This window comes from Urocitellus parryii, chromosome 15 (genome assembly GCF_045843805.1).
Source record: "Urocitellus parryii isolate mUroPar1 chromosome 15, mUroPar1.hap1, whole genome shotgun sequence".
NCBI classification, from domain to species: Eukaryota; Metazoa; Chordata; class Mammalia; order Rodentia; family Sciuridae; genus Urocitellus; species Urocitellus parryii.
Window position 1 is genome coordinate 13,921,895 of NC_135545.1, and position 26,744 is coordinate 13,948,638.

The 26,744-nt window shown below is 53.8% G+C and overlaps 1 protein-coding gene across 1 annotated transcript in view; it reads right to left on the reverse strand.

Moving 5' to 3' along the window:
• Nucleotides 1-3,872: 3,872 nt before the first annotated feature.
• Acp7 (acid phosphatase 7, tartrate resistant (putative)) overlaps nucleotides 3,873-26,744 on the reverse strand; it is a 46,065-nt gene continuing 23,193 nt past the window's right edge. Inside the window, exons 4-15 of the mRNA XM_077792811.1 lie at nucleotides 16,972-17,246; nucleotides 9,928-10,128; nucleotides 9,553-9,735; nucleotides 8,577-8,700; nucleotides 8,284-8,346; nucleotides 8,071-8,185; nucleotides 7,887-7,994; nucleotides 7,738-7,795; nucleotides 7,593-7,660; nucleotides 7,430-7,501; nucleotides 4,939-5,076; nucleotides 3,873-3,938 (exon numbers count right to left, since the gene is read on the reverse strand). Of these exons, the coding sequence (XP_077648937.1) occupies nucleotides 3,873-3,938; nucleotides 4,939-5,076; nucleotides 7,430-7,501; nucleotides 7,593-7,660; nucleotides 7,738-7,795; nucleotides 7,887-7,994; nucleotides 8,071-8,185; nucleotides 8,284-8,346; nucleotides 8,577-8,700; nucleotides 9,553-9,735; nucleotides 9,928-10,128; nucleotides 16,972-17,246 (1,471 nt within the window). The remainder of the gene's footprint in view (nucleotides 3,939-4,938; nucleotides 5,077-7,429; nucleotides 7,502-7,592; nucleotides 7,661-7,737; nucleotides 7,796-7,886; nucleotides 7,995-8,070; nucleotides 8,186-8,283; nucleotides 8,347-8,576; nucleotides 8,701-9,552; nucleotides 9,736-9,927; nucleotides 10,129-16,971; nucleotides 17,247-26,744) is intronic.

Consider the following 26,744-nt stretch of genomic DNA (forward strand, 5'->3'; position numbering starts at 1 on the left):
CTGGAACAGGAAGGGCGTCCGACTTCCACACCGAGGCCCTGAAGAGGCTCACACTCGTGAACACACCCCTTGACGCCATCGGGGAGCCCCGCGTGTTGGGTAGTGACAACCGTGAACGCTCCCTGAGCCTTCCCCGTCACAGGCCCCGCCCGTGCTGAGCACCTAGTGCGCACAGCCTCCTTCGCCCCCCACAGCCTCTCTCAGCATTATTGTCATCTCCGTTCTACAAATGTGCAAACAAGGCACAGAGAGGGTAAGTCACTTCTCCAGAGCCACACAGGCAGCCTGGCTTGGAGGGTCTGGGCTTCTAACCACTTCTCTCTGTCTCTCTCTCTTTTTTTTTCAGACCATAAATGCTTGGTTGATCCATGATAAATATAGGAATCAATAAATCACGTAATATAAAGTGAAGTGATGGGCAGAATTAAAAAGAAAAACTCCAAGTCAATCAACACATCTAGGCAGCCGTGAAAAGAGCGCCTAGTCCCCAAGGTGTGGCTCCGGGGCACGGTGCCTGCCTCCCCCTTGTGGGGTCCTGGGTTCCATCCCCAGCACCAGAGAGAGAACCTCTCCATCCCCCAGAGCTTCCTCCTGGGCCTGGCCCCTAACCTCCCCCCGCCCCCCACAGGCAACAGTGAGCCCACTCTGGCTGCCACAGAGCCCTGGTGACACTCCCTTCCCAGAGCCTTGATGGGACCCTACAGTCAGAGGCCTGCTAAGACGGCCTCCTCTGGCCCAGCCTCCTGGGCTGGCCTCTCACCCGGGTCCTGTCCACTGGTTCATTACAACCAGACGAGACACTGAGACTTCAATGAAGGGGGAGCTGGGTGGGGGTTTGGGGGTGACCTACTGTCTTTGCGACTTTTCTGTAGACTGTTTCGAAAGACTAAAGTTCATTTTTTAAAATGAAGGGGCTGGGGCTGGGGCTGGGGCTGGGGCTCAGCGGTAGGGTGCTCTCCTAGCACGTGGGAGGCCCTGGGTTCCATCCTCAGCAGCACCTAAAAATAAGTAAATAAAATAAAGGTATTGTGTCCAACTACAACTCAAAAATAAATATTTTAAAATAAATAAAGAAAATGAAGGAGCTGACTTTGGGGGCCGTGGTGGCCCACAGCTGTAATCCCGCCAACTCAAGAGGCCGAGGCAGGAGGATCAGAAGTTGGAGGCTGGCCTCAGCAACTTAGTGAGGCCCTAAGAAACTTAATGAGCCTGGCTCAAAATTAAGAGAGAGAGAGAGAGAGAGAGAGAGAGAAGAAGGAGGAGGAGGAGGAGGAGGAGGAGGAGGAGGAGGAGGAGGGGAGGAGGAGGAGGAGGAGGAGGAGGAGGAGGAGGAGGAGGAGGAGGGCGAAGCTCAGTGATTGCCTGGATGCACATGCGCCCCCCTCTTCCCGCACTGACAGCAAAAACAAAGGCGACAGACAGTGTGGCCATGTGAATTTCATGAGGCAGGAAAAGCAGGTCACAAACCCTCCTGGTCCTCTGAGCCGTCGCAGGCCATCTGTGCACCTTCCAAAGCCCCGCTCCCTCCGCCCTGAGGAAGCCCGGGTCTCCTGCCTGCTACCTGGAGCCTCCTGCGCATGTGCGGAGGTGCCCACCCGCTGGCCTCCCTGCCTCCCTGCCTCCCCGCCTCCCACGCACCCAGCCGTGGGAGCTCCCAGGGGCTGGGCCTTTGGTGAGTCGCCTAAATCACTGTCATTCCTGCTCTTTGTCATGCGCTTCCTGGGCCAGGTGCTGGCTTGTACCCGTGGTTCTCAGTCCTCCTCCAGGCGGTCGGGCAGTTTACTGAGCACCTACTACGCACCAGGATAACCGCACACTGTCCCGTGGCCTAGGGGTGATGGAGGGGACCAAAAATAAGTGAAATGGGTCTGGACGGTGGGTCACAGGATCTAAGCGTGCTCAAGAAGGTAGAGGAAGCGGGGTGGGAGATGTGGGGGCTGCTTTGTCTTCCTACTTGGCAGTGCTGGGGACAGGACCCAGTGAGCCACACCCCAGCTGGGGGCCCTGTGACCCAGTGATCAGGGACTGCTGAGCAGAGCCCTGAAGGGAGGGGACCCTGTGGATACCTGGGGACAGCATCCTGGCCTGGGGGGGGGGCGCATGGGCCACGGGAGGACTGTGGCTCACATTTACTACAGCAAACCTCAGGACCAGCTCTGAGCCGGAGCGAACATGGCCGACCCAGGCGCTCCGGGTCCCTTTGGCTGTGGATGGTGAACTGCAGGGACAGGAGAGAGCAGGAGCCCCAGGTGTGGGCAGGAGGTGAATAGAGACAAGACCAGGGTCAGGGCTGGCAGGTGGCAGAACTGGAGAGAGTCTGGGTACATTTGAAAAGCAAAGTCCACAGAATTCACAGCTAATCGGACCCGGGGCTCGAGAAAAAGAGGACTTGGGAATACAGGACTGTCACACGCGTTTAATATCATTCTTATTTACAAATGAAGAAACAGAGGTTCAGAGAGGGTGGGTCACTTGCCCCCAGTCACACAGGAAGTGCTCCTGTTGTGGGGACAGACGGGGCAGGGCACCGGGGACAGCGGGACACAGTTTTATTTGGCTGCAGCCAGGTTCAGGGGGCACAGTTTCTGCTGTCATCAATCAACCCCCTGAACCCCAAGTTCAGGAGTTTTATACCCAGCATGTCAGGGGAGGGGCTCCGAAGTTCCCAGTCTGCAGAAGTTCACATAAAGCAGCTTTTCCTCTCACTGTTCTGGGCAAGTTAACCCTTCAAGGACAGCACCTGAGAAGGCGGGGGCTTCTCCTCCCCTCTCCTTCCTCCCCTGCCAGCCGTTACCATGGAGCCCAGTGGTAACTTCTCTCCTCTTAGGAATGTAGACATCTCTGTGAAGCCCAGCCCCAGGCCAGAGGCCTTGTTTGCACATTTCTACAAAGTACTCTACTGGATACATGTTTGTGAAAAACTAGTAACAGGGTGTCCAGCACCTGGAGGGCTGGTATCTTCTGGCCAGTGACCAAGTAAACAGGGCGACAGGAAAACGGGAAGTTGATCTCCACTGGACTCTTTTGCAGAGACTCTTCTGCTGACAGCCCTAGTCAGCCGTGGTGGGGACGTCTGGAGAGGCCCAGGTGGGACTTCTCAGTGGAGAAAGGGGTGACACTTCACCACAGCTGAGACTTGAATCCAACTGCCATCTGGCCTCAGTGCCAGGCCCTTGCCCTCTGTGGACGCCACGGCCCAGGCACGCCCCCAGCCTCACCCAGCCCGGGACGGGACATGCCAGGCCCCCAGGGGACACCGGCTCAGCCTTGAGCCGAGACCTCGCAGCCCTGGTCCCTCCATGGTGTCCCCCCGTTCCTCGTTGGTCACTTGGGTTGGTGACGGTCCCCCTGCTGCCTGTGGGCTGCCAGTGGGCAGGACTGGGGCTGGCTCATCGCTGTCCCCAGCGTCCCCTGGCCAGAGCCGGACGCGTGGCGACCTTCATTCATGTCATGAGTCTGTGTGCAGCTGCCTGGGAGCAGCCCTGGCTCTGCCCGGGCCCAGGGTGACAGTCCAGCGGGAGAGCAGTCTCCAGAGAGCGGGCAGGGCTCGGGGGAGGTGACGGGCTCGAGTTCCTGTCCCTGGTCACCCTCACAGACCCCTGTCCCAGAGCCACAGCTGGGAGCCTTTTATTCCCGAGGCCGGTGCCCGATGCTACCCAGGAGGGGGTCTGTGCCAGGCGAGACCCGGGCCAGCTCCACTGTCACGCGGGTCCCCCTGCAGCCAGGCTCCCACACTCCAGCCCCATCACGACACACAGGGCCTCTGGAGGGTAGGGGAGCCAGGACCCGCCTGACTCCTCCCCACCCAGTCACAGCAATGGCCAATCGTACCGTCCACCGCGGCAAGTGCCCGATGACAGTGGCCACCATCCCTAGTGGTACATCCTCCGGCCAACCAGGGGTCTCACCACCCAGACGTCATCCACGATCTTCCCATCCTGCCAAGGACAGAATCAGGGAAGGCTCTGAGGGCTGAAAGCCTGGACCCAGGGCCAGCGGCCTGTGCTCAGCGCCTGCCCTGCCCCTGGTGGGCTGGGTGGCCCTGGAAAAATTGCTGCACCTCTCTGAGCTGATATTTTCCTCATTTGAAAAGTAGAGTTGAGGGCGGGGAAGTGGCTCAGTGGGAGAGAGCTTGTGAGCGTGTGTGAAGCCCTGGGCTCCATCCCCAGTCCAGGGAAAGAGAAAGACGGTAGTGGTAGAACCTCTGTCATGGACAATGTGGGGATTAAATGAGATGTTTGTACAGGGGCAAAGGGGAGCCCAGATGTGACAAGCACTGGGGACGCGGAGGCGGCTGTTATTAAGAACACAGTCTCAACTCCAGGCACCGTGGCGCACACCTGTGATCCCAATGACTGTGAAGGCTAAGGCAGGAGGATCACAAGTCAGAGGCCAGCCTCAGCAATTTAGTGAGGCCCCAAACAACTCACCAAGACCCAGTCTCAAAATAAGAATAAAAAGGACGTAGCTCAGTGGTAAGGCACCTGGGTTCCATCTCCAGGACCAAAAATGATTTTTTAAAAGAGCCCCAATCCTGGAGTCCAGGCCCCGGTATATCCCAGCACACCCCGCCTGTGTGGCCCGAGGCGTGTGAGTCTGAGCGGAGCTCCCGGCTGTACTTGGTGAGGGGAGCAACAGGACAGGGCTGCCAGAGGCAGAGGCAGGATTTGAACCCAGGATTTCCAGCTCTAGTGTTTATCTTATTCTATTTACTTATTTATTTTTGGTCCTGGGGATTGACCTCAGGGGCCCTCGACCACTGACCCCATCCCCACCCTAGTTGGCATTTTACTTAGAGACAGGGGCTCACTGAGCTGCTTAGGGCCTCACTTTTGCCGAGGCCGGCTTTGAACTCCAGATCCTCCTGCCTCAGCCTCCCGAGCTCTGAGACTTATTCATTCCTGAGTTCCAGGTCCTAACGACTCGTCCCTCACTGACCTGGTCGTCAGACACCTGCTGGATGTGGACGTGGGTCCCGTTGAGGATGTGCAGCCGGGTGTACCCATACTCCTTCACACGCAGGGCGCTCCAGGGCCCCGGGGAGATGCTGAAGGGGGTCAGCCGCTCCTCACAGCCCTGCAGGGGAAGAGCGGGTCAGAGGCCAGGCCCTGCTGCCCCCAGGGAGACAAAGCCAGTTGACAGCCGTGTTCTGGGGTCGCGTGGGCCTGGCCAGCCTCCCTCCGGCTGTGTCCCAACGGCAGCCTCCCAGGTGCCCCGGGCCCCTCAGTTAGATACCTCCCGGGGTGACCACCGCAGAGCAGGGGAGACGCACATGGAAAGGCAGAAGCCATTTGAAGAATAGAAGAAATCGGTGGGTCTCCCCCGGACACAGGGGACCCTCTGAGAGAGCTTGCTAAGACCCCAGGCCCGAGGCGCAGGAAGAGTCCGTGCAGGAGAGGAGCAGCCTCCACAGGCGGAGAGGAGGGAGACTCAAAATGATCACCATTTTGAACCCCGTTTGGTGACAAGTGATTGAAGCCAGAGCCAGCAGCCACTCAGACCAGGCCGCATGCCCAATTGGGAAACAGGAGGCTCAGAGAAGTCCAAGAGGCTCGCTGCTTCCTGGAAGGACCCACCGACAACCCGGGGTTGCTGTTGTGACCCAAAAATGCATGACCTCGCAGGCACCGAGGCCTACGCCTGTCATCCCAGCGGCTCAGGAGGCTGAGGCAGGAGGATCTCGAGTTCAAAGCCAGCCTCGGCAAAAGGGAGGTGCTGAGCAACTCAGTGAGCCCCTGTCTCTAAATAAAATGCAAAGTAGGGCTGGGGGTGGGGCTCAGTGGTGGAGGGCCCCCAAGTTCAATCCCTGCTACTTTCTTCCTACCCCCCCCCCACGCAGAACCTTGATCTAATCCTGGGCAAACGTTGGACAAACCCGAGTTGAAGGATATGCTACAAAGCAATGTCACAGAATCTTCAAAATTGTCAATGTCAAAAGATGGAGAGAGAGTGGAGAAATGTCCCCAATTAAAGGCAGCTAAAGAGAAAACCACCTAAACACAACGCGTGACCACGGCCCAGGTCTGGGCTGGGGAAGGATTATTTGGCCTTGACTGGCTCATCTGAATCAGGCCGTAGGTTGGGTGACAGCGTGTTACCCATGTTAACGACTTGACTTTGCTCATCACGCTGAGTGATGAGAGAGAATGTCCTCGGTTAAAGGAAACACAGGTGGGTAAAAGGAATTCATGTCTGCAACTTTCTTTTTTTTTTTAAGTTGTAGATGAACATAAAACCTTTACTTATTTATATTTACGGGGTGCTGGGGATGGAACCCAGGGCCTCACCCGTGCCAGGCACGCGCTCCACCCCTGAGCCCCAGCCCGGTCCTGCAGTGTACTCTTGAATGGATCTAAAAATAGGACTTAAGAGGAGAGGGGGTAAGATTAACACAAATGAGGCTAAGGGTTCAAATTTGGGGAATCTCGGCGAAGGGCACACGGAACATCCTCTGTCATGTTTGCAACTTCTCAGCCCGAACGTCCGAGATCACGTCACAATCGGAAATGAAAGGAGCCCAGTTCAGCGACCTGGGAGGCTGAGGCAGGAGGATGGCAAGCTCAAGGCCAGCCTTGGCAACTTGGCAAGACTGTGTGTCGGAACATAATAAATGGAGCTCAGAGTGTAGTACAGGCTGCTGGGTTCAGTCCCAGCACTCTGTCCATCCATCAATCAAATGAGACAAAAAAGCATCCCTGCTGGGGAAGGTCAGAATAGTGACCACTGTGGGCCGAGGCTGGGAGGAGGACGAGAAGCCAGCAGACCCTGGTAACCGGCTGTTTCCTCTTCCAGGTGGTGGCTCCAAGGTGTGTCTGAGGTCAGGGTCCCGCCCTCAAAGACCCGTGTTTTGTCTGGGGCGGGCCCAGGCTTTGAGTTGTAAAAGCTCCCTGGGTAAGGCTGATGTGCACCAAGACTGAGAACCCCGGGTCTGAGCGTGATCCAGGTCCTCTTTGCAAAGTGTCAATCCAAGAACACATCTCAGTCTCGACATTACTCATTTCTATATGCAGGGACAGCTTCAAATGCCACCCAAGAGACCCGGCTGAGAACAGCAGGGGGGGCGTGGCGGCCAAGGCTCACCTCCTGCCCTCTGCACCGTTTGAATTTTGATCCCCAGTGAGTCTGACTTTGATCTTATTCGCTTGTAAGAATCGACTTTAAAAATAAGCCCTCTTGCGGGGCACGGTGGTGCACGCCTGTAATCCCAGCGATTTAGGAGGCTGAGGCAGGAGGATGGCAAGTTCGAGGCCAGCCTCAGCAATTTAGTGAGATTCTGTTTTAAAATTTAAAAAAAAAGGCTGAGGAATGTGGCTCAGAGGAAGAGCCTTCCTGGGTCCAATCCCCAGTACCAGGAAAAAAAAAGAAAAGAAAAGAAATATATATATATATCCCAAGGGGAGAGAGCAAGGCCCCGTCCCCGGGGGCTCACCGCGGATCCTGTGATGATGTGGACAGGGCCTCGCGGGTTGGTGTAGGGAAACTTCAGGCTGCCATTGAACACCTGGAGAAGGGACAGGAGGGGGGCGTGTCCAGGGGCTGTGACCACACTGACCTCAGCCCGAGGGTCCTGGGCGTCTGTCCAGCAGCCTCACCTGGTAGTTGTAAATTGGCCACAGTCGCTCATAGGAGTGTTCGTGAGCCCAGATCTGCAGGTCCACTCCTGACGCGGGAAGACGGGGTCAGGGCCCTGGGTGGGGCGGGCGGGCGGGGCAGGCCAGGGGCAGCAAGGTCACTCACCGTGACTGTAGAAGAGGTCCTCCAGCCCGTACAGCCTGCCGTGGAGGCCTTTGCGGACCTGGGGGGATGCGCAGGCGGTGAGGGGGACCCAGGCTGCGGTGCCACCTGGCTGCCCACCCTGCCCCGCTCTGTCCCCGGAGGGTCCCCACCTTGCTTTCATGCCACCTGCAGTCGTCCAGGTCGGCGTTGGAGCAGTACATGGGCCGGTGGCCCATGGTGATGATCCATGGCCTCGCCGCCCGGTTCTTGTTGGCTTTCTAGAGAGAAGGGCCCGGGTGAGGCCGAGGAAGAGAGGAGACCGGCCCGGGCACCACGGGGCCTCCACCCACCTACCTGGAGGTCGCTCTCCAGCCAGCGGAACTGCCTCTGGACCAGGTGGCGGCCGTAATGCAGGAAGAAATACACCTCGGTGGAGAAGGAGATGATGTGGGCGGGGCCCAGGTCCCAGCTGGGGGGTCAAAGGGCAGGGGTCAGAGCTGGGGGTCTCCTCTGCACCTCTGGTCCTTCAGGGGAACGAGGCCAACCCGCCAGCTCTCCCCAGATCACCTGTACCACAGGCCTTCATTGTCCCCTGGCATACTAAATCGGGCCTTGTAGTTAGAGAAGTTGCTAGAAAAAAGCAAGTCAGAGGGTGAGGGTGAGGGTCTGGGAGCTGCAGCCCCAAGCCCAACTCTGCACTGTCAGACCCAAAGTCCAGCTCCCAGCCCACCCCTCATCTCCTGTTTTTTGGACACTACAAATGGGACACAGCAGCATGAGGAACTAAGGTGAGACACTAAGAAGGACGAAGCATTTTCACTGACCCAGCCCTGGCCACCCCCACGGCCCTCGATCCTCACTAGCGTTCTTCGTGATTCCCCGGGCACGTCATGTACGGCAAGCTGGCGGCCACAGGTTCAATGAGCCGCATGAACCTGTCCCCGACGCGTGCATTGTCCTGATCCATGTTGTAGGCAAAGTCTCCTGGGGGCCAAGCGGCAGGGAGAGAGTCAGGACCAACGGGGCTCTGCTTTGGCCAGAACCGAGAGCCGACCTGGTGGTTCAGGGTGGCTGCGGGGAGCTGCGACACCCCTGGCCCCGAGTCATCCCCGCTCCCAGATCCCTAGCCCAACCCACCGCACATGCTCTGGTCCCCGAGCCCCCTCAGGACGATCACGCCAGCCCTTATCTCTGTCTGCCACTTGTCCCCTCCCAGATCAACAATGACATCAGTACACATAGAGTTTGGGGATGATCGTGTACCAAGCTCGGCTCCAAATGCCTCGCACACCCGGTCACTCCGACCTCCAAACATCCCCAGACGGGGGTGTCGTACTGTCCCCGTGACAAATGGGGAAACTGAGGCTCCGGGCCACACGGCTGGGGAGTGAGACCCAGGAGTCCAATCAGGGGACGCGACTGCAGAGCTGGTGCTGTGAACCACGCAGGGCCCACGCCATCTTCCAGCCCTGACCCCCGAGGGACGGTGACTTGGGGGCAGCACCTTGGCTTGCTGTGGATTCCTAGGCCCTTTTTAAATATTTTATTTAGAGACAGGGTCTGGCCGAGCTGCTTAGGGCCTCACTAACTTGCTGAGGCTGCTTTGAACTTGCGATTCTCCTGCCTCGGCCTCCTGAGTCGGTGGGGTGACCTGCGGGCCACCAGGCCCGACCTATTTTCATTATTATACAGGGAAAAATCTCTCACCCTACAGGGCCGAGCTGGGACTGTGACCTGGGCAGGCTGGTGACCCTCGGACACCACCTCCTGGCCAGCCTCCTCCCTGTCCCTCTCCCGGGCGCCCCTGCGTCCCCAGCGCCCGGGCCGATGCCTCACCCACATGGAGAACGGCGTCGAACAGGCCCTGCTGGGTGTCTCTGCGCAGCCGGGGGAAGGCCTTGGGGTTGTCGGCCCCCAGGTCCCCAAACACAGCCAGGCGGGGGCTCCAGTGGACCCCGTTCTTCAGGGCTCGGAAGCGGAACCGCCGGCTCCAGCCCTGGGCGCTGCCACAGCGGTAAACTGCGGGGACGAGAAAGGCCACGGTCAGCGCACCGCCCCTGCGCTCCTCGGCTCCGTCCCTGTGCCCGGCGAGGGGGGCGCGTGGGCAGGGTCACCAGCCCGCCCGGCCACGGCCCGTGGGCATCATCGGTGCGCTCCCGTCCCCGCCCGGGGCCTCCAGCCCTCGGGGACCCCCGCCTTCGGGGCGCTCACCGTACTGCACCCCCGGCAGCAGCCCGCGCAGCGTCACCCGGTGCATGTAGAGCGTCCTCCGCAGGATGCCGCCGTCCACGAAGGGCCGCGCGCTGCCCCGCGCCCGCAGCGGGAGGGGACCCGACGGCTGCAGCCCGAACTGCACTTCGGACGGCGCGGGGACCCACGTGGTCCAGGTCACCGTCATGGAGCCCGGCTCACCTGCCGGAGGGCACGGGTCAGGGGCCTGGGCGGTGGCACGAGGGGCGCGGGCAGAGCCGTCGGCTCAGGACCCGGGAGCTGCCCAGGTACAACACCAGGGCGCCGCGCCGCCCCAGCCCCGGTTCCCCTGGGTGTAAACCGAGTGACGATTCCAGGTCCCCTGCCAGGTCGTTAGGAAGCTTAGATGAAAAAATAGATGTACAGGGGGCTGGGGACTGGCTCCGTGGTGGCGCACTGGTTCGCTCCTCTGCACCACACAGAAATAAGTAAAGATATTGCATCTACCTATGACTAAAAAATAAATACTAAAAATAAGTTTAATCTATATAATAAATAGAGCACTTATATATTTAATATATCTAATAGAGCCCTTGTCTAGCATGTGTGAGGCCCTGGGTTCCATGCTCGGCACCACATATAAATAAATATGATAAAGGTCCATTGATATTAAAAATATATATTTTAAAATAAATTAGCCTTCCTTGTCCGCGATTTCCACATCCGTTTTGACCCTCAACTAACTGTGGGTTCAAAATATTCCCGGGGGGAAATAATGAATCAGTAGTAAACACACAGAGTGTCTTCCCTTGGCCTGGTTTCCCGAACAACTCAGTGAGTAATCATTTGTGTTGTGTTAGGTATTGTACGTGATCTAGGGAGGAGTTAAAGTGCACGGGTAGAGGCACAGAGGTTATGTGCAAAGACTGTGCCACTGGATGACTTGGGCATGAGCATCAGCAGGCTTTGGTGTTCATAGAAGGTTCTAGAACCAATCACTGGTGGCTACTGAGACTGGAAGCCAAGCACTTGAAACAATGCCTGATACAGTCAGGGTTAAATGAGTATCGTTATCAATATTCTTCTCTGTGCATGGCTCTGTGCTAACTAAACATTGCACACACGTGATGCCATCCGAGAGATGCCAACGCAGATGTCTGGAGGCCAGGGAGGTGATATAAATGGGGACAAGGGCCAGCTGTAAGGCCGCAGGCATCGGAGCATGCTCAAACTGTGGAACCCGTCCTCTCCAAAGAGGGACAGCGGTGGCTCAGCTCTGGAGAGCTGCCAGGCAGGAACTGGCGGGGTGCCACCAAACCTATGGACTTCTAGAGTGAATCTTTACACAGAGATTTCTTTTATCTCCCGGGAGCATACAATATAGATAGATATGCAAATTCGGGTTTTTAAGTGGTAGCTTCCAATTCTTAAATGTCAGCAACCAAGTCAAGGCGTCAAAATACCAGATGGTCTGGCATAATGTTGCGGACTGGGCTCTTCCTCCAGCACACCAAAGTGTGCGTGCACAGGGTCAGCGGTGGCAGCACTCGTTGTCATTGTAAACTTCCAGAAACAACCTAAATGCCAATGGATGGGAGGGAGTCTCAACACCACCCACGCAGTGAGGCAAACGTGAATGAGGAGCTGGCGCTGCGATGCCTGTCTGTAGTCCCAGAGGCTCAGGAGGCTGAGGCAGGAGGATCATAAGTTTGAGTCCAGCCTCAGCAACTTGGTGAGACCCTGTCTCAAAAGATAAATAGAGCTGGGGATGTGGCTCAGTGGTGGAGTGCTTGCTCAGCATGTGCTAGGCCCTGGATTCAATCTTTAGTACAACACACAAAGAAGAAGAAGATCTATGCACTGTCATGGCATGATTTCCAGGACATACAATTAAATTCTTAAAAAAATGGCATAAGAGTATGATCTGAGCTGGGATTGTGGCTCAGCGGTAGAGCACTCGCCTAGCACATGCAAGGCCCTGGGTTCGATCCTCAGCACCACATATAAATAAATGAAGGGAATAAAGGTATTGGGTCCAACTACAACTAAAAAAAGAAATACTATGAGTAAATAAATAAATAAGCCCACGCAGCGTGTGGAAGGAACCCAATATGAAATATAAACACTAACACATGGCCCTTGTGACATCAAAAAATGACTAGTACAACACACTCAAGGGAGTAGGGGAGGAGAATAATGGGGCCTGGGGACCGGTGTCCTTGCTGAGGCTGCTTCATATGCACTAAGATGGAACAGGCTCGTGGGTGGGAGAGTCAGGCTCCTCGGTGCTGGAGAAAGAGATTGCAAGTAAGGAAAGGGGTTGGTTCAGTTAAACCCCGGCATTAGGTGGAAATCAGAGGTATCAGCAGGAGCTCGTGGTGTGGATATTGACACAAATACAGACGTCTAGATGTGCGTGTTTGTCCCCAGGGACCGCCTTGCTCTGCTTATTGAGAAGGATGAACCAGTGACACCCCAGGCCCAGTGAGCACACCTGGTCCTGAGACTGGTGTCTAAATACCCATTCTCCAGTAAAAGGAGTTTGGACTCGCTGGAGAATAGGTAATTCCCAGGAAGGGGCAGGAAATCATTTATGGTGTCAGAAACTGAGGAACCGCTCAAAACGAGACGGGGGGGGGGGGGTTAGAAAGAAAGAACACAGACGCCAATCAGGAGCAATCTCAAAGGACCAAATCCAGGACACCGTGAGCCGAAGAATAATTAACAATAGCATTGGAATTCACTTATGGAATAAAATAAAGATCCATGAGCCAGGCGCAGTGGTGCACGTCTAAAATCCCAGCAGCTTGGGAGGCTGAGGCAGGAGGATCTCGAATTCAAAACCAGCCTCAGCAACTTAGCAAGGCCCTGGGCAACTCAGAAACACCTTGTCTCTAAATAAAATATAAAATAGGGCTGTGGATGTGACTCCGTGGCTAAGTGCCCCTGAGTTTAATCCTCAGAACGAAACAAAACAAAACAAAAACACAAAAAGAAAAAGGAAAAGAAAAATAAGAAATACCCATGAGTCCATGATAGGAATAAATAATTGAATAAACGGAGGAGGGAGGGACCGCTCCTCCTTATACTAACAGTTCAATTAGGTGGAAAGAGAGAATGAGAAAATTATCACAGTTAGGCAAGCCCACACTAATAATTATTGCAGACAAAATCCACTGATTGATACTAAAATTAGTGGGTGAACACTGGGGGAGAATAGGATTTCTGAGTCTTGAGCTGCTCCCTCAAGCCATTTATTAACTGTGAAGAGGAGAATAATGACTTTACGGTGGAGAAAGCCAGCAGGCCTCTGTCTCCTTAACCAAGCTGTCAAGGTCAACAGCAGCAGCGGCAGCCCAAAGCCACGCCCACATCAGGGACCCTCTGCTACCCAACAGAGAAAGGGCCCCTAGAAATCCACAACCTCCTTCACCATCAGGAGACACCAGACAAACTCAGAATGAGGGGCATCTTGCAAAATACCTGATCCTACTCAAAAATACCCAGATCACAAACACAGAGGAGCGAGAAACTGACAGATTAGACGGGGCTCAGGAGGCGGAGCCACAAAATGTAGCATGAGATCAGGGACTGGATCCTGCAACAGCACAGACTTCGGGGAGTTCGTGAACTCAGAACCAGGCCTGCAGCAGGTCCAGGGCCCTGTACGCCTTGGTTTCCTGTTTGGTTGTCTTGTTTGGTGTTTTTTTTTTTAATTTAATTTAATTTAAATTATTTTGAGCTTGCTATGTTGCCCAGGCTGGCCTCCAACTCCTGGGCTTGAGCAATCCTCCTGCCTCAGCCTCCCAGGTAGCTGGGACTAAATATGCACCCAGCTGTGCCTGGCTCCATTTTTCTGGAGCAAGTATAGGTTGAGTATAGGTCCTGTTATAAAGCTGTTATGGCTGTTATGTAGTCCCTGTTGTCACTCTTATTTTATAAAGAAGTAAACTGAAGAGTCTGACTCCAGATCATATAATCTGGAATTGGAATGCAGGAAGAGCCTGCATTGGTTTTTGTCAAAAAAAAAAAAAAAAAAAAAAAGGTTTTTATCATTGTACCATGATTACACAAGGTGCTCACAGACAGGGAATGAGTGGGGGTGGGGAATGGGAATTCTCTGTGATATTTTTGGAAACCACTGTTAAATCTAAAATTATGATAGATTATGATAGTCATCATTAAAGAAATGAAGGTGCTTATTATCCTGATTTGATGATTATACATTATATACATGTATCAAATTCTCACAATGTGCCCCTTAAAGATATCCAGATGTTATGTCTCAATGAAAAAAAAAAATCTACAGACCATTCTGAGGTTCAGATTCAAACATCCTAAATACAACATTTATATATGACTTTCAAAATAAATTAGTTAAAAGATTAACCTGAGCCAGGCGCAGTGGTGCATGCTGGGAATCCCAGCGGCTCAGGAGGCTGAGACCGGAGGATCCCAAGTTCAAAGGCAGCCTCAGCAATGGCAAGGTGATTAGCAATTCAGGGAGACCTTGTCTCTAGATTTTAAAAAAATACAAAATAGGGCTGGGGGTGTGGCTCCCTGAGTTCAATCCCTGGCACCAAAAAAAAAAAAAAAAAAAAAGTGTCAAGGAGCCAGGTGCAGTGGTGTCGTATTTAGTCCCAGCTACTGGGGAAACTGAGGCAGGAGGATCGGTTGAGCCCGGGAGTTCAAAGCCAGCCTGGGCAACATAGTGAGAGTCTGTCTCAAGCAGGAAAAAGCAGGGCTTAGGGGAGTCAAGGACTTAAAAACAAAAGACTGAGGAACCATCACGGGTAGAAATAGATGCCGGGAGGGGCTGGGGTTGTGGATTAAAAGTTGCCCAAAAGTCCACTAACGACATGGCACCCAGGGGCATGCCTGAGCCTTGACAGTGCTGGGGTGATGGCAGAGAGTCCCCCAAGGGGAAGATGGATGCAGGGCAGAGAAGAAGTCCAGACACCCCTTGAAACTCTTTTGAAAGTCTCCAATTACTTCAAAATAAAATCCTTTCTAAATTTTTATTCAAAATAAGGAAAAACTTGGGGCTGGGGCTGTAGCTCAGTGGTAAAGCGCTTGCCTCCAGTGTGCGGGGCACTGGGTTTGCTCCTCAGTGCCACATAAAAATAAATAAAGGTACTGTGTGTTCATTGAAGACTAAATAAATTTTTAAAAACTTCTGTTGTGTTTTGGTGCAGCATCAAAGAAAAACTAGCCACAATTATCTGAAACTCCTACTGAACTCTTCCTCCCTGTGTCAGCCACAGGCCTGGGGAGACCAGATCTCCTTCACCTACATCATCCGCACCAAGGCGCCACCAAAAACTGGGAGAGGAGTAGATTGAGGGAGAATCTGGTTGTCACCTGTGCAGCCAGACTTTTAAAAGGTGTAAATCTAGTTGGGAACAGTGGCGCGCCTGGGATCCGTGCTACTGGGGGCCTGCGGCAGGAGGACTGCAAATTTGAATCCAGCCTAGGCAAGTTAGTAAGGTCCTTTCTCAAAATAATAATAATAATGATAATAATAATAATAATAATAAAGGATTGGGATGTCACTCAGTGGTAGAGCACCTCTGGGTTCAATTCCTAATACCACAAAAAGAAAAGAAAAAAGAAAGAAAAAGAATAAAAGATTTAAGTCAATTCCACTGTCCTCATCCTTATTATATTTCTTTTTTGGCAAAATAGAATTTTCTGGATTTTTTTTTCATTAAGAATGTCACTTAGCCAGGTGCGGTGGTACATGCCCGTATCCCCCCTGGCTCATGCCTATAATCCCAGCAGCTCAGAAGGCTGAGGCAGGAAGGTTGCAGTTCAAAGTCAGCCTCAACAGTTTAACGAGGCTCTGAGCAACTCAGAAAAACACTGTCTCTGAATAAAATATGAAATAGGGCTGGGATGTGGCTCAGTGGCTAAGTGCCCCTGAGTTCAATCCCCAGTACCAAAAAAAAAAAAAAAGTCATTTATACTAATATAGAAGGTGTTTGTTCTTATTCATTTTAAATGACTTAATAAATATTTTTAAATGTCTCAGCTTTGGGGGGGAACCAAAGGGGCGCATGTGCTAGGCAAGCGCTCTACCACGGAGCCAAGCCCCAGCTGCAGTTCCCATTTCTAGTTTGGTGAATGCTGATAGACATAGCTCATGTAAACTAAAGCTCTCCCAGGTTCTCAACCATCTTCAGCATTGTCCTGAGACAAAAACGTGCGCCAATCACTGCTGCATGCCAGGCTCACTTCGGCCACTCCACGGGGACTCACCACAAAGTCATTCTCCTATTACTCCATTGTCCAGATGAGGAGTCCGAGTCCAGAGAGGTTAAGTCACTTGCCCAAGACTACACAGCAGGTAAGTAGCAAAACTGAGATTCAAAACCAGGTGGTATGGATGCAGAAGGTCCAGATTACAAGATTTCACACATTTCCTTTTTAAAATTAATTAATTATTTTTGGTACCAGGATTTGATGCCCAGGGACTGAGCCCCAGGCTGGCCTGGAACGTGAGATCCTCCTGTCTCAGCCTCCCGAGTCTCTGGGATTATAGACAGGTGCCCCTGAGACTGCTCCACTCAGGATAAGGAGGAGTTGGTGAGGAAGCACATGCCTGTAGTCCCAGCCACTCAGGAGGCTGAGGCAGGAGAGACCCTGTCTCAAAAAAAAAAAAAAAAAAGGCTGGTGATGTGGCTCAGTGGTGGAGGCCTTAGGTTCAATCCCAGCACTTTTTTTTGGGGGGGGAGGGGATTAGAAGTTTCCTCCACAATGGATCTTAGGGCCCACTGTACACTAACACACCAGGTCCCGAAGATACAGCAGCGACACGGTGAGCACGGGCAGCAGCAGCCCCCTTTGGAGAGCAGGAGAGCACCCAGGATGGGGTGGACACCGGCGTCATTTCCCACACAGCCAGAGGCGGCCGCTGGTAGACCCATTTCACAGAGATAGACCACTGAGGCCCGGGAGGAAACAGCCAGCAGCCTCCGGGTCCACAGCACCCAGCGCAGATTTCCTGCCCCCCAGCCAAGGAAGCACCTCACTGGAGACTCATGGCCAGGACCCCTGGACACTTACCTGGGTAGGACAGATGGACTTGCTCTGGGGCAGCGCTGGGGTATCCTGGGGCCCGCTGGACTCCCAAGGAGAGGAGGAGGAGCCAGCAGCAGGCGCAGCAGCCACGGCGGGGGCTCATGGTAGGGGGACGCTGGGGACGGGGCGGGCAGGCAGGGGCCGCGGGAGGGAGCAGGGTGGAGAGAAGGGGCTCCCGCAGGGCAGTGGCGTCGGCCGGCCCCTCCTCTGGGCGGAGGGAGGGTGGCAGGGGGTCCTCCGAGGCGCTGGTGATCCAGATGCTGGAGGCAGAGGAGACCCGTCAGCGGGAGCCGAGCGCGAGGCTCTGAGCCTGGCGACGCGCTGGGCACTGAGCACAGGGGCACCCGGGACGCCTCCCGCATTCCTAGGAGGAGGTGGCCGCGGCGAGCGCCGTCCTATCACCGAGAGGACACTGAGCAACCGGGTGACTCAGTGGCAGGGCCAGGACGTGGTGGAGCCGGGAGGATTTGAACCCTGGACCGCCCGTCGCCCGGGCGCGCTCGGCCCTAGCTCACAGCTGGAGGGGGCTGGGGACAGGGTGGCGCCCAGCGCGGGGGGTGCCCTGGCCCCCCATCCCCAGCCTCGAGCCACGCAGCCTCCTCGGCCTTATTGCCCAGATTCCTAGTGTCCCACCCGTCCCCAGGGACCCCGCCGCTGGCCCTGTCCTCAGCCTTCCATTTCGGTCTCAGTGACCCTCTCCCTCGCTCCATCACCGGGTCGCTCACCAAGCCAGCCTCTCCCCGGGCCCCGGCACCCCATCCTGCCTTGGTGCCGCTGTCCTCCCGCCTCCGTCCTCCCCCCAGCGGTCACCCGGCCCTCTCCGTCCTCCCTCTCTGTCCCCAGGGCTCTCTCCGGTTCCCCGGGGACAATCTGGGGCTGATCGGGGCTGAAGCCGTCCCCCCGAAGGCTGGCGGCTGGGACCGGGACGCCCTCGGGGACCCCGGCTCACCCTCGCGGGCGCCGGCTGCACGCACGCTGGTCCCAGCCACCAGTGTCGCCGCACTATTTATGAGCTTGCAGAGCTTGCAGGCGCCCAGCTGGGTTCCCGCCGCCCACAGTCGTCCCAGCCCCGGAAGGACTGGTTGCCTCGGGGTGACCGGCTCCCCAGACAGCTGGGGCCCCGGGTCCCACAGGTCGGGCCGGTCCCAGGCGCCCCACGCCCGCCCGCCCCCCAGGGTGGGGCACAGGAAAGAGGACCCAGAAAGGCACAGCACGCAGTCGCCACTACTCCCAGCCGGACACGGGGTTAGCTCCGGGACAGGTAAGGTCCCCCCACGCACCCCACCGCCCAGCTGCGGAGCCCCAGGTACATACACCCGCCCCCCCCATGCCCGGTCCCCAGGTACCCAGGTGGGTGGGCACCGGGGAATCCCCGGCCGCTCCAGCCCAGCCGGCGACATCTTTGTCGAAATTCCTTGGGGCTTCTTCCCTTTCTGAACTTAGTGCGCAGACTCCTCCTCAGACCCCCTTGGAATGTCAGTGCCGCCTCTGAGCTGTGCGCACTAGGGAGTTACTCAACTTCTCTGAACTTCTGTTTTCTCACCTGTAAAAAGGAGGTGATAATAGTTCATAACCCCTGGGCTGCTGTGCGAACTAAACAAGTTGATGCTGGAAATCCGGCCTGGCTCAGTAAGGACTGGATACAAACCAGATATAGGTTCGGTTTTTGCGGTGCCAGGGATGGCAGAGGGTTCAAGTGCATCCTAAGCCTGGTATTTTTACTAGTATGAATTCGTGAATTCCGCAAACCTTTGTGAGCTATTTGAATGTTGGGGCTGTTTGTCACCAAAATATGCAGAAAAGATCCACACCCCCCTTTTCTTGGGGTGCTGGGGATTGAACCCAGGGCCTTGGGCATGCGAGGCAAGCACTCGACCAACTGAGCCATCTCCCCAGCCCCTCTGTACCCCTTCTTGTCTGCAGCTACAATGACCTCACTCCCCTCTTTGTAAGTTCAGAGTGGGGGTTTCTGTGGCTGACCAGCACCCAGAATCCTAGACAGGCAACTTGAGACTTGAACTGCAGAGGAATCTTCTGCAGGTTTGGGCCCCCACCCTCTGCACCCACCTACACGGTGCCCCTAGCACCTTAAAATATAAAGAAAAGCATCTCAGACTCAAGAACCTCTAAACCACCACTACTGTGGCCTCCGTCATGACTTCACCCCTTGTTTTATTTATTTATTTTTCTGATGGTCTCCGGGAGGACAGATTCTTAACTGTCATTGTGCTAAAAGCGCCTGTGGCAAGCTGGCCAGCCCTTCTCAAGATCATGTTTTTACACGTGTAAACCAAACACAGAGAGTTCCAGAGACACCATGCTGATTACAGACAGACAAATATTTTTAAAACAAATATGTCATGTGTTTATTTATTAATGCATTTAACGTCACTCGGGTGGCAGGCCCAAAGGAATAAGGTGACTTAGAAGTTTTGATGCGCATGGAAGACGTCTGAGACGCCCTAATGGCTGTAATAGATTCAAAACCCCCTGTCAGTTCCTCGAAGGACAAAGCCTGCAAATAATCCCGTGGTCCCCGAGTCCCTCACCCCAGGAGGACGCGCTGAAGTTTAAGGACAGCAGAGGCTCTCAGAAGTGTCACTCTGAAAACTTATGAACTTTTTTCTATGGTGGTCACGTCTGTTACTATTGACTCTGTAGAAAACTAAAAGAGAGAAAGAAATAAAATAAGCACAGGCATGCACACATCCCAAAAGCCCTCGGAGGGACGGTCTCGTCACAGGTCTGGGAGCCTTTGAAGAATGAAAGAGACAAAGACATTTTATATCATTATGAACAAATGAACCCTTAAAAAAGATCTTGGGGAACCCATAGAGATTCCAGACCGCATTTTAAGGCTATCCAGTTTAAGGATAATAAAAGCAAACTCGATGAAGGGTGTTTTTTTTTCTCCTATCCAAGCACTTGTGGCCCTGGAAGTCCACCCGCCAGCCCAAGTTCAAGGGCCCCATTAGAGTCACTGGCTGGGCCTTGTGTGGTGGAGTGGGACTCGCCCCCAGGTCTTGCTATAATCTTGGGGTGGTGACCAGAGCATCTACTCTGGGGCCAGAGAGCTAGGGCAGGACTGCCTTAGGCAAGTGATTTAGCCTCATGATGCCTCAGTTTCCCCATCTGTTAAGTGGGGATGATAACAGTAACTACCTCAAAGGATTGTGGTCGGATTAAATAAAGGAATAGATATGAAACACTTGGAGCAGTGCCTAGCACAGAGCAAGTATCCTACATCCCTTCCAATTATGGCTAAACCCCAGACAACTCATCACCACCACTTGAGCCTACTTTTCTAATTCATTTAAACTTTCTTTTTCTTTTTCTTTTTTTTTTTTTTTGGTACTGGGGATTGAACCCAGAGGCACTTTGCTGAGACACACCCCCCCCAGCCCTTTTTATTTTTCATTTTGAGACAGGGTCTCACTAAATTGCTTAGGGTTTTGATAAGTTGCTGAGGCTGGCCTTGAACTCACGATCCTCTAGCCTCAGCCTCCCAAGTCACTGGGATTACAGGCCTGTGCCACCGTGCCCAGTTAAACTTTTTTAAATGATGAAATATGGCATACAGACAGAAAAGAACCCAAAACATAAGTGTCCCATTGAATGAGTACAATAAGGTGAGCACACCTGTGTGACAATCATCCAGGCAGAAATTCCACCTCCCCAGCCCCCTCCTGACCCTTCCCAGGTACTACTCTCTCCCTCCATGTGGAGAAACCTACTTTGCTGACGTTGACCTGACTTTGCTTCTCCTACCTAGGGATGCCTCCCGATCCACGGTAGTTCCATTTTTGCCTTTTTTTTCTTTTGCACAGGGTACCAGATAGAAATGCGCAGTGTGGACTCGTGGGCTGACTTCTCTCCGGCGGCATGACTGTTGTGAAATTCATCTGGGTTGGGCTGATAAATGCAATCCATTCCTCCTGGTGGCCAAGTAGTATCCATTGTGTGCGTGTTCCCTGGTCTATTTACCTATCCACCAGGCAGTGGGGATCCGTGTTTGCTGCTGTTCTTAACATTCTAGAGCCGATTCTGTGGGTGAACACACACACACACACACACACACACACACACACACACTTCTCCTGGACAGAATGCCTGAGTCCCGTGGTCTATGTCCGTCCATCTCTAGTGGATACCAAAGTCATTGTAACAATCTCTCTCCCACCAGCCCCCTGGGGACATTTCCATCGCTTTGGGCCCTCCAGGACAACGTTGGCATTGTCGGCTGTCTCTCTTTAAGTCATCCTGGTGGGCGTGAGGTGGCAGCTCACTGTCATTTTAATTTGCGTTTCCCATGAGTCAGGACATAGAAGGTCTTTCTTTTCCACACTGGCCCTCTGTCTGTCCTTTTGTTTTTTCTGTGAGGTGCTGGTTCGAGTGTCTCGGCTGGTTTCTGTTGAGTTGTCCATTTTTACATGTTCTGGATACGAGCCATCTGTCAGCTTATGTGCTGTTGATGCCTCTTTCTTTCTTTCTTTTCATGGTACTGGGGATGGAACCCAGGGGCACTTCACCACTGAGCCACATCCTTGGCCCTTTTCATCTTTTATTTTGAGAAAGGGTCTCGGTAAGTTGCTCAGGGCCTTGCTAAGTTGCGGAGGCTGGCCTTGAACTCGCGGTCCTCCTGCCTCAGCCTCCTGAGCTGCTGGGATCACGGGTGTGCGCCACTGTGCCCACGTTCTCTTACGTTATTTTCCTAGAGCTTTACCCTGTTGCCTTCCATGTCGGCTGGCAATCCACCTGGAAGTGACTTTTGTGTGTGGTGTGAGGTAGGGATTTTAATTTTTCTCAGAGTAAACGCTCTTGGCTGACATTTATTTTAAAGTGAACCAACTTTCTTAAGGGAGACTTCACTTTTTAAATTATTTTTAATTATGAAAAAAAAATATCCTTTTATGACTTCATAGTTAGAAGGAGAAAGAGCAGAGGAGGTTTCGTGGCTCAGGGAACTGACTTGTCCTGACACTCCTGGATACTGTGACCTTGGGGGAGGGCCTGCCCTTCTCGTAGCCTCGGTGTCCTGTGTCTAGAATGGCTAGAGCAGTGCCCACCTCAACCATTGTTGGAAAGATACAGCATCCGTAACTCAGGGTGCGGCACAAAGAAGAGCTCAGCAAATGATAGCCCTTTGCCTCTCTGTGCCTCAGTCTTCTCATCTGTGAAGTGGGGATGATATACCATTCGGCATGCTTGACATACGAGAGAGAGTTGAGGAGAGATTTAGACTAATAGATGGGTGGATGGCATCAACTGAGAACAGTGCTCAAAATAGCACTGGGTATAAACTGAGTCCTTGAAAAAAAAAACACACATTTATCTCACCAGAGATTGAACCCAGGGGCACTTAACCAATGAGCCACATCCCAGGCCTTTTTTATTTTTGATTTTGAGACAGGGTCTTGCTAAGTTGCTCAGGGCCTCCCTAAGTTGCCGAGGCTGGCTTTGATCTTGCTATCCTCCTGCCTCAGCCTCCTGAGCTACTAGGATGACAGGAAAGTGTACCTGACCCTGCTTGAAAAAAATCTTAATAGATTTTTCTGCGATTTGGAAATTCACCCTAACAAAATAAGATGAATTGTTGGATACTCAGAGGAATCAATAGATGTGGGATAAAGCAACAATACTACAATGTTAATGATAGAATCCAGGTGGTAGGTAAGTGTGTGTCCCTTGTGAAAGTCTGTTTTTTTTTTTGGTCCTGGGGAATGAACTCAGGGACACTCAACCACTGAGCCCCATCCCCAGACCTCGTTTGTGTTTTATTTAGAGACAGGGTCTCCCTGAGTTGCTAGGGCCTCACTTTTGCTGAGGCTGGTTTTGAACTCACGATCCTCCTGCCTCAGCCTCCGGAGCCGCTGGGATCACAGGCGTGCGCCACGGTGCCCAGCAAAAGCCTTTGCCCCCACACATTTGGAAATGTTCATAATAAAATTCTGGGAAACCCCCCTGAGGACCTCCACACAGCTGTTGCTGGTGACAGTCCTGATGGAAAAGCCAGGGCAGCAGCCAACCCGAGGTGCGAGCCGGGCGCTCTGTGTGTGAATGGGCCATTTAAAGGGCCAACAATGACCTGATTATTTTGGGTATGATTTTAGTGTGTGGCGCTGGGAACGGGACTCAGGGCCTCATGCGTGTGAGGCAAGTGCTCTGAGCTGCACTCCCGAGCCCTGTGATGCAGACTTTAGGAGCCCATTTTATAGATGAGGAAACTGAGGCTGGACAAGCCTAGAAATCCGTGTGACTTCAGGCCACTGACCTGGTGGGGTGCGAAGGACGTGAGTGTGGGGAGACAGCTTTCTGCCAGGAGGAAAGGTGGCACGTACCTCTGGGACTCACATTGGACTGACAGGTCTTGGGGTCCCCCTGGGGAAGAATCCTCCGTGTCCACCGTGTCTGGAGCACTCCGTGTGCTGTTCGTCCTTCTAAGTGTTTGGGGGTTTGGTGTTTTAGGTCTTACTTTTGCACGGGGGATGGAACCCAGAGGTGCTCTACCACAGCGCTACACACTTGGCCCATCTTATTTTCATTTTGAGACAGGGTTTCACAAAGTTGTTAAGGCTGGCCTCAATCTTGTGATCCTCCTACCTCAGCCTCTCAAGCTGCTGGGATTGCAGGTGTGCACCACGGCACTGGGCATTCTAAGTGCTCTGCATGAACAATTGCACTGATGCTGCACCCTCGTTAGCAACCCCACTTTGTAGATGGGGAAACCGAGGCTAGAGAGACTGGGCCGTCTACCTAAGGTCACCAGGCAGGAGTAGGAGCCTGGTGGGCCTGATTTGAAAGCCTGGGGTGCGAGTGTTCTTGGGAGAAACTGAAAATAAATGATAGGCCACGTGGTGCACACCTATAACCCCAGCTGCTCAAGAGGCTGAGGCGGGAGGATCGAAAGTTTGAGGCCAGCACTAGCCATTTAGTGAGACCCTGTCTTAAAATTTAAAAAATAAATAAATAAAAGGGGCTGGGTGGTACCTGGTGTGGGGTACTACACCCCCATTTCTTTCTGTACTTTTTGTTTTGAGGCAGAGTCTCACTAAGTTGCTTAGGGCCTCACTAAATGGCTGAGGCTAGCCTGAAACTTGTGATCCTCCTGCTTCAGCCTCCTGAGGTGCTGGGATTACAGACCAGTGCCACCAAGCCTGGCTATGAACGTATTCTTTATTTGCTGTCCTCCAAGGTCACCTTCCCCACCAGGGGTGATTGTGACTAGTGACCGTAGCCGGTCCTCCTCTGGTTGGGATAGGGAGGAGGAGGCGGGGACAGATCCATTTCCTTCTGTGCCAAACTCTGGGCTCCATGATTTCATCCTGACTGTGTGTGCCGTCTTGCATCAGGGGCCGTGAGCTACCGGAGGTGAGGGGCGTGCCCAGGGCACAGCTCACCTCCGGGGACATGCCACCCTGCTCCCAATTACAGCAGGAAGGAAGAGTGACTCACCCGGAGCTCAGAAGCCTCCGTGACAGACCCAGCGCTCACGGGTGCGTGACGGGGGAGGCCTCCGCTCTCCTGGGAATTCCTTTCCCAGAAGAGGAAACCGAGGCTCAGAGAAGCTCACTCACCCGAGCTCACACTGTGAGTAAGAGCCGGCTTGGCTCCGGAGCCACCGCGCTCCACTGTCCCTAAAGTGTCTCTGTGTCTGGAGAGTCTGCCGTTGCATCCTGGACTTCAGGCCTCAAGTTCAGGGGCATCTCCCAGCCCTGCCCTGTCCTGGGTGAGGAAGAAGTTTCCAGGAGACCTGGAATTGAGGCCCAGGATGGAGTAAGCCTCCACAAATAAGAGCTATTTCATAATGTTTGCCCTTATTCTTGTCACCTCGGTGTTGGCTTGGCTGCGTTCTCCACTGGAATCAAGTCAAGGGTGTGGAGGGCTTTTTTTTTGGGGGGGGAGGCTACTGGGATTGAACCCAGGGGCTCTTCATCACTCAGCCACACCCCCTGCCCTTTTTATTGATTGATTGATTGATTTTTTTTTTAGTATCAGGGATTGAACTCAGGGGTACTCAACCACTGAGCCACATCCCCAGCCCTATTTTGTATTTTATTTAGAGACAGGGTCTCCCTGAGTTGCTTAGAGCCTCAACGTTGTGAAGGCTGGCTTTGAACTCGAGATCCTCCTGCCTCAGCCTCCTGAGCCACTGGGATGACTAGGACTGTGACACTGCTACCCCCAGCTGGTGGAGGATTCTAAAGTCAATAGGAATCATTAAAAATTACCTTTTTAGGGCACAGACTGGAGCTCAGTGGTGAGTGCCCGCCTGGCATGAGTGAGGCACTGGGTTCGATCCTCAGCACCACACAAAAATAAACAAATAAAAAAGTTACCTTTTTAAAATCTCTTTAAGTGTCTTTTTTAGACAACATTCCCAGGACGCTCGGCGCTCGCCGCTGCTCCCAGGGCTTCACACATCCTCATAGCAGGGCCGTGAGGCGGGGATTGGGATGCACCCAGTTCACAGGTGCAGGAAGCCAGCACAGAGTTCCTGTCTCTGAGTAAGCTGCCCGCGAACTTCTGGGTTTCCCTCCGGCCTTGGCGTGGGCCACTGGACACTAGTTTGGATGAGTCTTAGAAAATGCAGACACCAGAGAACCCGGCTGGCTTGCATTTAGGATCTATGACATCTTCAAAGGAGATATGCCTGAGCCGGACGGGGTGGCACACCTGTCACCCCAGCTACTCAGGCAGCTGAGGCAAAGCGATTGAGACCAGCCTGGGCCACTTAGTGAGATCCTGCCTCAAAAAAATAAAAATAAAGTAATAATAATAATAATAATAAAATTTAAAAGAACTGGGGCTGTGGCTCAGTGGTACACACTTGCCCGGCATGTGCAAGGCCCTGGGTTTGCTCCCCAACACCCTAAAACAGAACGATCAGCTGTCCATGCTGGGACCCTGGCCGCTGGGGAAGGGGATCCGTCTGAGAAGGAACAGAGACCCCGTGTGCTCACTGGGTGGAACAGCCCTGGGGAGTCGGTTGTGTCTGGGAGGGAAGGGCTTTCCCAGGGAGCACAGGACTGAGGCGTCCCCTGTGTGCACACTCCCTGGGAGTGTCGCCTTGCACCTAGGTGACAACCAAGCATCCTGAGACACTGTCCCAAGGTTTTATTGTCTTTTCCACCCCATGTGGAACAGAGCGGAGAAGCCCGGGGTGCAGTGGGGGAACAGCAATTTTAAAGCCTGCGTATTTCCTCCGTAAGGAAGCAGGACTTCTACCAGTCCCTCCCAAGTCCCTGTATCCATTATGGTGACATTTAGTCAATTACTCATGCTTCTCGATTTTTGTTTTCCTATTTTTCTGGTACTAGGGACCACATCCCCAGCCCTTTTTAAATTTTTTACTTAGAGACAGGGTCTCCCCGAGTGGCTCAGCGCCTGGCTAAAGGGCTGAGGCCGGCTTTGAACTCCTGATCCTCCTGCCTCGGCCTCCAGGGCTTTGGGGTGACAGGGGGGCGCCAGCTCTGGCTTCTCTTCCCAGCTCACCCGTGGATGTGGATTTGCGCGACATGGACTGAGCCCTTCTCTGGCCTCCTCCTGGGATGGGCTTTAGATTGGCCACAGATGCGTAAAGACACGCGAAGAATCCCACGCTCCCCTCGCAGCCTCCCCGCGCAGCCTCCCCGCGCACGTTGACACCTCGCGGAACGCGACACATGTGTCAAAACTGAGAAAGTCACACTGCTATCAGGTTATTAAGAAGACTCCCGACTATTTTTGGATCTCACCCATCTTCCACGTCAGGTTTCTTT